Below are 13,052 nucleotides of genomic sequence, written 5' to 3' on the forward strand. Positions count from 1 at the left end.
CAAAATAGATGGTAGATAAAGGTATTTGTAATCTGAAATAATAAAAACAGCAAGGTAGCAAGTGGTAAAAGTGAGCGTAAATGGTATTGCAATGTGTGGAAACAAGGCCTAGGGTTCATACTTTCACTAGTGCAAGTTCTCTCAACAATAATAACATAGATAGATCATATAACGAGCCCTCAACATGCAACAAAGAGTCACTCCGAAGCCACTAATAGCAGAGAACAAACGTAGAGATTATGGTAGGGTACAAAACCACCTCAAAGTTATTCTTTCAAATCAATCCGTTGGCTATTCCTATAAGTGTCACAAACAACCCTAGAGTTTTTACTAGAATAACACCTTAAGATACAAATCAACCAAAACCCTAATGTCATCTAGATACTCCATTGTCACCTCAAGTATCCGTGGGCATGATTATACGATATGCATCACACAATCTCAGATTTGTCCAACCAACATAAAAGTACTTCAAATAGTGCCCCAAAGTTTCTACCGGAGAATCAAGAACGTGTGCCAATCCCTATGCATAGGTTCATGGGTGGAACCCGCAAGTTGGTCGCCAAAACATACATCAAGTGGCACGTGATATCCCATTGTCACCACAGATAAGCACGGCAAGACATACATCAAGTGTTCATAAAAGATTCAATCCGATAAGATAACTTCAAAGGGGAAACTCAATTCATCACAAGAGAGTAGAGGGGGAGAAGAAACATAAGATCCAACTACAATAGCAAAGCTCGGGATACATCAAGATCGTGCCATAGAGGAACACGAGAGAGAGAGATCAAACACATAGCTACTGGTACATACCCTCAGCCCCGAGGGAAAACTACTCCCTCCTCGTCATGGAGAGCGCCGGGATGATGAAGATGGCCACCGGTGATGGATCCCCCCTCCGGCAAGGTATCGGAAAGGGGTCCCGATTGGTTTTTCGTGGTTCTGGAGGCTTGCGACGGCGGAACTCCCGATCTATCTTCTGTTCTGGAAGTTTTAGGGTACGTAGGTATATACGGGTGGAGGGAGAACGTCGGTGGAGCTACGGGGGCCCCACGAGGCAGGGGGCGCGCCCAGGGGGGAGGGCGCGCCCCCACCCTCGTGAGCACCTCCCGTATCTTCTGACGTGGGGTCCAAGTCCATCAGGTGGGTTTCCTTCCAAAAATAACTTCTCCAGTTGATTTCGTTCTGTTTTGACTCCGTCTGATATTCCTTTTCCTCGAAACACTGAAATAGGCATAAAACAGCAAATCTGGGTTGGGCCTCCGGTTAATAGGTTAGTCCCAAAAGTAATATAAAAGTGGATAATAAAGCCCAATATTGCCTAAAACAGTAGATAAAGTAGCATGGAGCAATCAAAAATTATAGATACGTTGGAGACGTATCAAGCATCCCCAAGCTTAATTCCTGCTCGTCCTCGAGTAGGTAAATGATAAAAAGAGAATTTTTGATGTGGAGTGATACTTTGGCATAATTTCAATGTAAATCTTCTTAATCATGGTATGAATATTCAGATCCGAAAGGTTCAAGACAAAAGTTCATATTGACATAAAAATGATAATACTTCAAGCATACTAATCAAACAATTATGTCATCTCAAAATAACATGGCCAAAGGAAGTTCATCCCTACAAAATCATATAGTTAGGCTATGCTTCATTTTCGTCACACAAAGATGTTCCCAACTTCTATACCCCCGATGACAAGCCAAGAAATTGTTTCATACTCAAATAATCTCAAACTTTTTCAACCTTCACGCAATACATGAGCGCGAGCCATGGACATACACTATGGGTGGTATAGAATATGATGATGGGGATTGTGTGGACAAGACAAAAAAGGAGAAAGTCTCACATCAACGAGGCTAATCAATGAGCTATGGAGATTACCATCAATTGATGTTAATGCAAGGAGTAGGAATTGCCATGCAACAAATGCACTAGAGCTAAGACTGCTCAACAAAAGAAAACTAGTGGGTGTGCATCCAACTTGCTTGCTCATGAAGACCTAGGGCATTTTGAGGAAGCCCATCGTTAGAATATACAAGCCAAGTTCTATAATGAAAAATTCCCACTAGTATGAACAAGACAACTTATGAGACTCACTATATAAAAATCATGGTGCTACTTTGAAGCACAATATATGAGACTCACTACATGAAAAACAAGGTGCTACTTTGAAGCACAAGTTTGGAAAAAGAGATAGTAGCATTGCCCTTTTTATTTTCTCCTTCTTTTTTGGGCCTTTCTTTTTTTTCTTTTTGGCCTTTCTCTCTTTTTTTTGATTGGGCAATGCTCTAATAATGATGATCATCACACTTCTATTGATTACAACATAATGATTACAACTCGATACTAGAACAAGATATGACTCTATATGAATGCCTCCGGCGGTGTACCGGGATGGTGCAATGAATCAAGAGTGACATGAATGAAAAATAATGCATGGTGGCTTTGCCACAAATACGATGTCAACTACAAGATCATGCAATGGCAATATGACAAAAGTAAAGCATGTCATGATGATGATGATGGAAGTTGCATGGCAATATATCTCGGAATGGCTATGGAAATGCCATGATAGGTAGGTATGGTGGCTGTTTTGAGGAAGATATAGGGAGGTTTATGTGTGAAAGAGCGTATCATATCACGGGGTTTGGATGCACCGGCGAAGTTTGCACCAACTCTCAATGTGAGAAAGGGCAATGCACGGTACCGAAGAGGCTAGCAAATGGCGGAAAGGTAAAAGTGCGTATAATCCATGGACTCAACATTAGTCAAAAGAACTCATATACTTATTGCAAAAATTTAGAAGTCATCAAAAATCAAGTACTACGCGCATGCTCCTAGGGGGATAGATTGGTAGGAAAAGACCATCGCTCGTCCCCGACCGCCACTCATAAGGATGCACAAGCCAGGTACACTTCATGCTTCAAATTTGTTACACAACTTTAACCATACGTGCATGCTATGGGACTTGCTAACTTCAACACAAGTATTTCTCAAATTCACAACTACTCAACTAGCACGACTATGATATTATCACCTCCATATCTCAAAACAATTATCAAGCATCAAACTTATCTTAGTATTCAACCCACTAAAAAGAAAGTTTCACATATCTTGAATACCAAGTATATTGACATTAAGCAAATTACCATGCTATTAACGACTCTAAAAATAATCTAAGTGAAGCATGAGAGATCAAGTTTCTTTAAAACAAACCACCACCGTGCTCTAAAAGATCTAAGTGAAGCACTAGAGCAAAAATTATCACGCTCAAAAAGATATAAGTGAAGCACATAGAGTATTCTAACAAATTTCAATTCATACATGGCTCTCTCAAAAGGTGTGTACAGCAAGGATGATTGTGGTAGACTAACAAGCAAAGACACAAATAATACAAGACGCTCCAAGCAAAACACATATCATGTGGTAAATAAAAATATAGCTCCAAGTAAATTACCGATGGAAGTGGACAAAAGAGGGGATGCCTTCCGGGGCATCCCCAAGCTTTGACTTTTTGGTGTCCTTGTATTATCTTGGGGGTGCCATGGGCATCCCCAAGCTTAGTCTCTTGCCACTCCTTGTTCCATAATCCATCAAAAGAATTCACCCAAAACTTGAAAACTTCACAACACAAAACTCAATAGAAATCTCGTGAGCTCCGTTAGAGAAAGAAAACAAAAGACTACTTTAAGGTACTGTAGTGAACTTGTTCTTTATTTGTATTGGTGTTAAACCTACTGTATTCCAACTTCTCTATGGTTTATAAACTATTTTACTAGCCATAGATTCATCAAAATAAGCAAACAACACACGCAAAACAGAATCTGTCAAAACAGAACAGTCTGTAGTAATCTGTTACTAACACAAACTTCTGGAACCCAAAAAATTCTACCAAAATTAGACGACCTGGGCAATTTGTTTATTGATCAGCAGCAATTGGAATCACTATTTTGTCTCTAAACAATTAGGTAAATGACCGAAAAACAACAAATGATGTCAGAACATGTTGGAAATTGATGACGTCGCTTTGAATGCTGCATACTGAACACAAAAGAAGTCCGGAGTTCAAATAAGTTATTAAAAATAAAAAAGAGGTGCAATCCTGGTTAATTTGCTTCAAGCCTTTTGGAATAGTGTAGACTGCACTGCACATAGCTTAGTGCAATCTATGCTATTCCGCAAGGCTTGAAGCTAATCAACATGAAGGTGAGCATTGCAACTCTTCGTCATTGTCTGTGAACTCACGGCTTATGAACCACTCACACTGCCTCTCTCTTGGAGAGGTGGGACTAAAAATCAGTTTACTAAGAAACTCTAGTACCGTTTCATGGCATGAACCGGTACTAAAGGTCTTCGTGGGGGCCCCAGCCTGACCATAGCCTGACACAGCCTCACTAGTACCGGTTCTTGGCATGAACCGGTACTAAAGGTTGCCCATGAACCGGTACTAATGATGCCCGCCCGCCTAGCCGTTAGAACCGACACTAATGGTCACATTAGTGCCGGCTCAAATTCAAACCGACACTAATGTGCTTCACATTTGACCCTTTTTCTACTAGTGGTGTAAATCTAGATTTATGTGGTAGAAATATGTTCTGAGAAGCTGCTCAGAGAATTTGCTTCATATACATACTAACCCTCTCCTAAATGATAAGTAGATGAGGCAGGTGACTTATCTCTGTTATTTTCCAGACCAATAGTATTTTAGTCAGCTTCAGGGTATGTTGAATATGAGAGTTAATGAAGATGATCGTTCTTTCTATTGAGAGTACACAATCTGACTCATTTTAAAATAGCACCTTATCTTTATGAAAACACTATTTATAGTATGCTCACCTAATGAATCTATTAAACGATCTAAATACCACTGGTTCACAGATTAGCTTGTGCCACCGTTGTTTTTTTACTTATCATGCCATTCTTATTTATGAGTCTGGCCTGGCACATTCTTCTTCCAAATATAGTATACCTATCTATAATACGAATATTGCATGTGCAGAACATATATATGTTGACTTCTCATGTATGTGATTACTTCTTTGGGCACATCTGTATGCGTGGAGCCTCATTTCTGCAGTTCCTTGGCACAATGTGATACTCTGCATTGTTAAGTATACTTAAATTTGATTCTGTAGATAGGGTTGCTACTTTATATTCTGGTAAAGAAGAGGATGGTGTTTTGGTCATGAGAAAATTCAAACCACCATCAATCTTTTGTCTAAATGAATTTCACAAAGAGAAGAGCAAGGGCGAACTAGGATTTATTGGCAGCATGATATTGTAATTGACGCGGTTCCAATATTTCCAGGATTCCATGAACCATTATGTGATTATTTCCAGTTTTGCAGTGGAGTGAGAACTAGAATCTTTAGCCTGTTCCAATATTTAATGCATATGTACCTTGTGATTGTGGAAATAAAAACTTAATAACCTTTGACCGCGACTACCAAAGCTCAATGACAAATTGATAACATATCTTTTGTTGGGTGGATGTGGTCTCCTTTATTTCACTAATATAACTAAGCTTCAGAGAAGGCCGTTTTATGCCATTTGATTTCCCTTTTCATTATTTAAAGGAGGAGGTGATATTAGATTATTGTTATGGTAGGTGTAATCTTTTTTTCTTCGATGGTATTATACATTGAGTATGGAGTTATTTCATTCCAAGTACAGAAGAAATTGAGTCTGTCTTGAATCTGTGTTGAATTGTTTAAATTTGTTGTCTTTTTGTATCTTCCACTCTTATTATACATTGTATCTTCCTTTTTCATGACCCAAAAATAGCTGAGAAAGCATGGCATGACATCATTTGTTTTCCATCCTAGGCTCATTTCCAGGCCTGCTATTATTCTTTTTTGTCCTTCCTAAACTATATCCTTTCTTTACCGTTCTCCTTTTCTTATGCAGGTAACCGCTGAGGATGTTTAAAAAGGACACCACCAATAGCAGAGCACTCTATTGCTGCAATTATATGCAGGTACAAAATCAATGCTAACTTTGGGGTCTCCCTTTATGGCCTTTCCTGTGATCATAAGAGCTACAAAGAGATGCATTTGGTTTTAGGTCTGTATGATTTGATGTATTTATATTTATCCAATGAAAAAGCACTTTGCTTGCTTTAGTAGATAAGAAAACTCTCTATTTATATTATGATATATGTACATATATTATTTAAATGATGCACTAAGAACTGATTGGGATAGCAATCGTCGAGGGGGTATTTACTTCTATATTGCCTGGATCGTGTTTACACAATTTTCTTGGTTGTAAAAGATCTACTGTTTTATATCGACCATGCATACAATGTTTACTTAGGGAATTCCAAGTCTGGAAGAAATTATTGATAAAATGTGTGTACATTCAGATCCTCGTGTGTATGTACATTGTAGTAAGTGTCTGGTTGTAATAAAATGTGAAACATTAATTGTTCCTTTATTCAATTATGGTCTTATTTGTTGTTCCTTTTATTCAATGACAGTTTTATCGCGTTCCTGGTTATGCTGCTCATGCAGTATATAATTATATGTACCATATTTTATACTCTGCTGCCTATTGTTATGCTATTCTCTGATGTATGCTTACGTGTTTCTTGCTTCTTATTTGTCCAGCGTGTGTGTATGATGTTGTTGGGTTGTTGACATGGCCCGTGGTCCAGTTGCGGCTCATGCTCAAGGCACGGTCGAGGCTGGTGTTGGGTTGGTAGGTGGTCGTGGCCGTGGCCGTGGGCGTTCTGCTGGTCGTCGTGGACGAGGCACTGGACGTGGAGGTTCTAATATAGGGCGTGCCCCTGTTTCTGATCATGTCGCTGCTTGCCGGGTGCCTGACGCTGGAGCTGAGCCTCTTGACAGGCGTAGGGGTGTGAGTCGGCGGGTGCCTGCTGCTGGAGCTGAGCCTATCGCCAGGCGTGGGCGTGGCGCTCGGCAGGTGCCTACCGCTGGGCGTGGCGCCATGCCTCGGCCAAGTGGTAGGGGTGTTCGTGGCCATGTCCCTAGTCATGGTGCTGATTCTGGGAATGCAGCCGCTGTTGCTGTCCCTGGTCAGGCTGCTGGTCCTGGGTTCACCGCCGCTCCTAGGCGTGCGGTGGTCCCTGGGATTTCTAGACGTTACGTGCCACATCAGCCTGTTGGGTGTCCTCCTCGAAGCCGTACAAGTATGTGTGTGTCCATTGTTCTTCTTTTATATTTTGTCTCCTAGGGATTGATGATAATTATTTCATTACTGTGTTGTTTGCGACGTGGTTAGGTGATGGCTGGTTCCCTTTTCTGAGCTCGACCGTGGCTGCGGTAAATCGCAGAAAACGGAAAATGTGCGTTGAGTTTCGGCGCGCTCGATATGAAGGTGCATGAAAGTTCTTCGTTTGTTGTTAGTTGTTGTTGTTGGCCGTGTGGTGTCTTACTTGGTTCTGCATGTCCTGTTAAGAACATGTCGTTGATGGGCCTTTGCCGAAGGATTGGCATGGTTTCTCGGTTTATGTGAGTTCGGAGGTGACTGGGGTAGACCGCAACAGACGGAAAAGACGGAAAGTGTCGATTAAATTGCGACGTCCTGGATGCGAAGGTGCACAAGATTTCATGGTTTGTTGTTAGTTGTTCCTATTTGCCGTATGTTCTCTTATTTGGTTTTACATGCCTTGTCAGAGATTGTTGTCCAAGGGCCTATGCCGAAGGATTGGCAAGGTTTCTCGGTCAAGTTTGCCGAGTCCCTTAAAGGTACTTATTAACAAGACCTTTGTTGTTTTGGTTATGTGATTATTGTCTTCCTTTTACCCTTGGTTTGTGGCTGATAGTTTTGCCGTTAGCTTGCTATGCAGATAGGTCGTACTACGGCCCTCCAGATTTCTTGTGCCAATACTGTGGTGCCTCCTTTTGGTTTGCTGAGTGTTCAAAGTCCAGGTCATCCTGGACACAACGTAAGATGGTTTATAATCGCTGTTGTGAAGGCGCTAAGCTATATATTCCTCCCTTTAAGGATCCCCCAGCCTATCTCCGTGAGCTCCTTCGATTCAATGGTACTTCTTGTGCTAAAAAATTCATCCGGACTATACGTGAGTACAACTGTATGTTTGCTTTCACTTCGATGGGTGCTACTATTGAACGCTCGTTTGGTGGCAGCCGTGGACCTAAGATTTTTAAGATCAGTGGTCAAGTGTCTCATCGTATTGGTTCGTTGGTGCCTAGCGGTGATGATACACCTAAGTTTGCTGAGTTGTATATACATGACCCAGCTAATGAGATTAGACATAGGATGAATGCCTTAAATCCAGATGACAAGCCTACTGGGGTGTGGATGAGAGTATTGTGGTTGGTCTTAGAGACATGCTTAATGAGTTTAACCCATTGGTACAGACCTTTCGGGAGGCGAGTAAGATGATAGAGGATCGTGGTGATGAACCCATCGAGGATATCTCGATTCGTATTATTGGACCTTCGGAGGGTGATAGTCCACAGTTTAGTTTGCCTACAACCACTGGGCTTGCTGCTTTAGTTGTCGGTGGTGGCTTCACGTTAGAGGCATCTTCTCAGGATATTGTTGTTTGCAGTCGTTCCGACGGTTTGCAGTAGATATCTTCTCTGAACACTGCATTCATGCCTCTGCAATACCCATTGCTTTTCCCTTATGGAGAGAGAGGGTTCCAGGTGGATGTTCCTCACTTGATTGTTCCTGAAGAAGATGATGACGATGGACCTATAGATCCTAATCCTGCACCTGGAAGTCCGACCGTTGAGGCGTCCTCTTCATACCCTTCTGGGGGTGGTGATGCTTCCACAAATAGTCGGAATAGGATGACCATGCAGGATTACTATCGTTTTATGTGCCATTACAAGGGTGATCATCCCAATCCATATATATGTTATGGTCTCCTCTCCTCCCAGTCGGTTGTTGATGCACGTGCATGCATCGATGAAAGTAGATTGTGGTATATCATAAGAAATCAGGACATGCTTAGATCAGAGCACATGCAGGGTATTACTGATGCGGTAGGTGATGGGTGTGTTGATGGTGATGCTCTTGGGAAGAGGACCATTGTACCTTCCAGTCACATAGGCGGTCGTCGTTACTTCCATGAAAATTTCCATGATGGCCTTGCCGTTTGTCGGGTGCACGGTGCGCTTGACATATTTACCACTTTCACTTGCAATCCCAAGTGGCCTGAGATCACAAGTGCATTGGAACTAGGTCAGACGCCTTCTGATAGGGCGGATATTGTTGTTAGGCTCTATCACATGAAGCTCACCGAGTACTTGGACGAGATTAAGTCAGGCCGGGCTTTTGGCCCCATTACGGCTGGTATTGTGAATGTTGTGCTCTATGTGTGGCTATTTTTTAATGATGTTTTACTTCTATTGGCTGGTCTGTCTAATTTTTTATGTCCTTTTTTCAGTGTTGTATACCGTTGAGTTCCAGAAGCGGGGACTGCCTCACACGCATATACTTGTCTAGCGGAGAGGGGGTAACGGTGAGATTGGTGTTGAATATATTAATTCATTAATATCTGCTGAAATACCTGATGCATTACTTGATCCTCTAGGATATGCTTTAGTTTCTGAGTTTATGATGCACGGTCCATGTGGTGAAATGAACGATAAATGTGTCTGCATGAAAAAGGGTGTTTGTTCTAAATATTTCCCAAAAGATTTTAGAGATACCACTGTCATTGATGATAATGGGTTTGCCTTATATCGACGTCGTGACGACGGTCGAAGGGTCTATAAAAATGGTCGTTACCTTGACAATAGGCATGTTGTTCCTTATAATATGGCAATGCTCAAGAAATTTCAGGGACATATAAATGTAGAGTGGTGTAATAAGACACAGGTGATGAAATATCTCTTTAAGTATGTCACCAAAGGTGCTGACTACTCTAAGGTCATGTTAGAAAGGCTAAAAAATTGACTAAATCTGGTTGTCGTACAGTAGATGAGGTTCAGGAGTATCTGATATGTCGGTATATATGTGAGTACGATGCATTGTGGCGCATATTTGGGTTTGAAATACACTTTAAAATGCCATCGGTTCAAAGGCTGACCGTTCATATGCCTGGCATGAATATGTCTACTATCGTGCTGGTGCTGACCTCACGAAAATTGTTGATTCTGACTTCTTGCGAAAGACTATGCTTACCGAATGGTTTGTTGCGAATGAGATGTTCGAAGATGCTCGTTCATTAACTTATTGCGATTTTCCAACTGCTTGGACCTGGGACGCTAAAAGTAGGTCATGGCATCCAAGGGGTGGAGGTGAAAAGATTGGCCTCGTGTATTATGTACATCCTTTGAGTGGTGAGTTGTATTACTTGCGCATGCTTTTGATGATTGTTAAGGGGGTTAGGTCTTTCGAAGATCTTCGAACATATGATGGTCGTCTTTATCACACCTTTAAAGAGGCTTGTGCCGCGCGCGGTTTGTTAGGATATGATAACGAGTGGTACATAGCGTTTGATGAAGCGGTTGTTTGGGGGTTTGGGCATCGACTTAGACAGCTATTTGTGACTATGCTCATGCATTGTTCTATCAAGGATGAGATGGGGTTCTTTGAACGTTACTGCGCTAGCATGTACGATGATATCCAACATGGGTTGCGTCGTGCCCTGCGTAATCTAAACTATGTTGTTCCTCCTGAAAGATTGGGAAATATGCTTCTTGATGAGTTGGCTGACATTTTCTTGAAACGTGGTTCTGATATAAGAAGTTTTAACTTGCCGTCTCGCTCTGGCGAAGGTGAGCAGTCTGACGATAATCGTCTAATTCGTGAGGAACTGTCTTATGATGCATGTGCTCTGTCTAAACAGTCCTTGGTTATGTTTGATAGTTTAAATGAGGACCAATTGGTTGCTTATAAGACGATTGTAGAGTGTGTGTGCAGGCGGGGAGACCAGGCTTTTTTTGTCTCTGGGTACTGTGGTACTGGGAAGACATACCTGTGGAGTGCAATATGTGCTTTCCTTAGGGGCGAGAGGAAGATAGTGCTTACTGTTGCGTCGTCGGGCATTGCATCGTTGTTGTTGCCTGGTGGGAGGACTGCTCATTCTCGCTTTAAGATACCTATTCTTCTTGAAGATAATACACAGTGTGATATTAAAAGAGGCTCTAAGCTTTGTAAGTTGTTGATGGTATCTTCGCTTGTTATTTGGGACGAGGCGCTGATGACACACAGGAAATGCTTTGAGGCTGTAGATAGAACTTTGCGTGATGTCCTCTCTGTGGCTAATCCAGATCTTGCTGATATTCCGTTCAGTGGAGTAGTGATGGTCTTGGGTGGTGACCTTAGACAAATCTTACCGGTCGTTGAGGGAGGTACTAGGCCTCAGATCATTGATGCGGCAATCACGAATTCTCCGCTATGGCATTCTGTCCAAAAATTGTCGCTTTCTATTAACATGCGCTTGGGTGTGCATGGTGCGGATACCCAGGCGCAGAAGGATGTTGCCTTATTTAGCAGATGGGTGCTAGATCTTGGGGAAGGGAAGTTGCATGTCACAAGGCGAGGCGATGAGGTTGAGGCTTCTTGGATACAGATACCGGACGACCTCTTGGTTTGTACGTCTGGTGATCCAATAGCTGCTATTGTTTCTTCTGTCTATGGTGATTTTTTGCATAACTACCTGAACACTGGTTACTTGCAAGAGAGAGCCATTTTAGCCCCTACCAATGACCATGCTGAGGATATTAATGATCATATTCTTGCATTGGTTCCTACTGATAGCAGAGACTATTTGAGTGCTGATTCTATTGATGATTCTTCGGATTCTGTTAGGGACAAAGATGTTTACTATCCAATCGAGTACCTGAATGCAACTAAAATTATAAATTTCCCAAATCATAGGCTGACTCTTAAGGTTGGTGTTTCGATTATGCTTCTTAGAAACCTGAGCCAGGCAAATGGTTTGTCTAATGGTACATGACTAATTGTAAAAGAATTAGGTGATCGACTTATCGAAGCTGTCATTATGACTGGCTCACATGTGGGTGATACTGTTTATATCCCCAGGATTGAATTATTGGCAAAGAAGGGAAATGCACCCTTTGTGCTTAGACGTCGCCAGTTTCCTATTCGTGTGTGCTATGCAGTGACAATTAATAAGAGCTAGGGGCAGACCCTGTCTGCTGTTGGTATATATCTTAAGGGTCCTGTTTTTACTCACGGGCAGTTGTATGTGGTAGTGTCTCGTGTTACGTCGAGGGCTTCTTTGAAAATCCTTATATTAGATGCTGATGGCAAATGCGGCTCTGAGACCAAGAACATTGTTTTCCCTGAGGTCTTCCGGGCCGCGGGGATGACTTAGGTTTGTGTATGATGGTAGTCTTCATTTTGGTAGGTTTTGGCATGCTTTTGTGAGTTGGGTGATATTTTGGGTGGTGACATATAGTGTGGGCTGAATAAATATGTCATCCCATGCGATGGGGGTGATATTTTGAATGTCCGCGTGTACTGGGATTGGCTTTATTCCGCGGTTTGGTTTATGCCATAGAGATTTACTGAGTTTAATGGTGAAGTTGTGTTTTGGTGCTGATACTTTTGTTGTAGATGGCGATGACTGATCTGCAGGCTCTTCTTGTGGGGAACAAGAACCTGACCATCCGTGTGTATGTTTCGCGTCTGTAGCAGCATTGTGGATCCACTGATAACGGTCCTATCAAACACACTGACATGGTCCTTTTGGATGTGCAGGTACATGGCTTCTCTAGACTCCGTGCCCTATGTTGTTTGTAATTTTCTCCTGCCTTTTCTGCTTGGTAATTGATGTTTGTTGTTTCTTGGCAGGTCTAACATCTATGCTGAGATTGGGGAGAAGCTCGTGCCTAAGTTCAATTGAGACAACCACATCCATGTTGTTTCTTGGCATGGGAAACCACATCTATGCTGATATTGGTGAGAAGCACGTGCTAATACCCTTTTTTGTGACTTGCATTGATACTTTTATTATTTGACCCCACCAAAATATATCTCAATGCAGCTATTCTCTAATCTAAACATGGATGACTTTCAACAGCCTCTTAGTTTTCATGCATTTAGCAAGAGAATCCTACTTTGTTACTTGGTTTGA

At 41.9% G+C, this 13,052-nt stretch overlaps 1 protein-coding gene, 1 long non-coding RNA gene and 1 pseudogene across 2 annotated transcripts; all 3 read left to right on the forward strand.

Moving 5' to 3' along the window:
- The first annotated feature begins 1,346 nt into the window (after window positions 1-1,346).
- On the forward strand, window positions 1,347-12,821 carry LOC125541793 (uncharacterized). The gene is made up of 4 exons (XM_087541757.1): window positions 1,347-1,387; window positions 10,358-11,843; window positions 12,533-12,591; window positions 12,770-12,821. The coding sequence occupies exons 1-4, from the start codon at window positions 1,347-1,349 to the stop codon at window positions 12,819-12,821; spliced, it is 1,638 nt and encodes a 545-aa protein (XP_087397883.1).
- LOC125541794 (uncharacterized) lies at window positions 5,049-7,983 on the forward strand. The gene is made up of 6 exons (XR_015615156.1): window positions 5,049-5,098; window positions 5,915-5,984; window positions 6,616-7,157; window positions 7,250-7,345; window positions 7,427-7,564; window positions 7,645-7,983. It is a non-coding gene; the product is annotated as an uncharacterized LOC125541794 (long non-coding RNA).
- Window positions 8,593-10,176, forward strand: LOC147985829 (uncharacterized; annotated as a pseudogene).
- Window positions 12,822-13,052: the final 231 nt, after the last annotated feature.

This window comes from Triticum urartu, chromosome 2A (assembly GCF_056163025.1).
Source record: "Triticum urartu cultivar PI428250 chromosome 2A, HENAU_Tu73, whole genome shotgun sequence".
In the NCBI taxonomy this organism is placed as follows: domain Eukaryota; kingdom Viridiplantae; phylum Streptophyta; class Magnoliopsida; order Poales; family Poaceae; genus Triticum; species Triticum urartu.

What these genes read in the sequence shown, in the direction of transcription:
- LOC125541793 (XM_087541757.1), top strand. Translation starts at nt 1,347, where the DNA reads ATGGAGCAATCAAAAATTATAGATACGTTGGAGACGTATCA. An exon ending in ATCATAGGCTGACTCTTAAG is followed by an intron (nt 11,844 to 12,532) that starts GTTGGTGTTTCG and finishes CTTTTGTTGTAG; the next exon opens with ATGGCGATGACTGATCTGCA. An exon ending in AAGAACCTGACCATCCGTGT is followed by an intron (nt 12,592 to 12,769) that starts GTATGTTTCGCG and finishes GTTTCTTGGCAG; the next exon opens with GTCTAACATCTATGCTGAGA.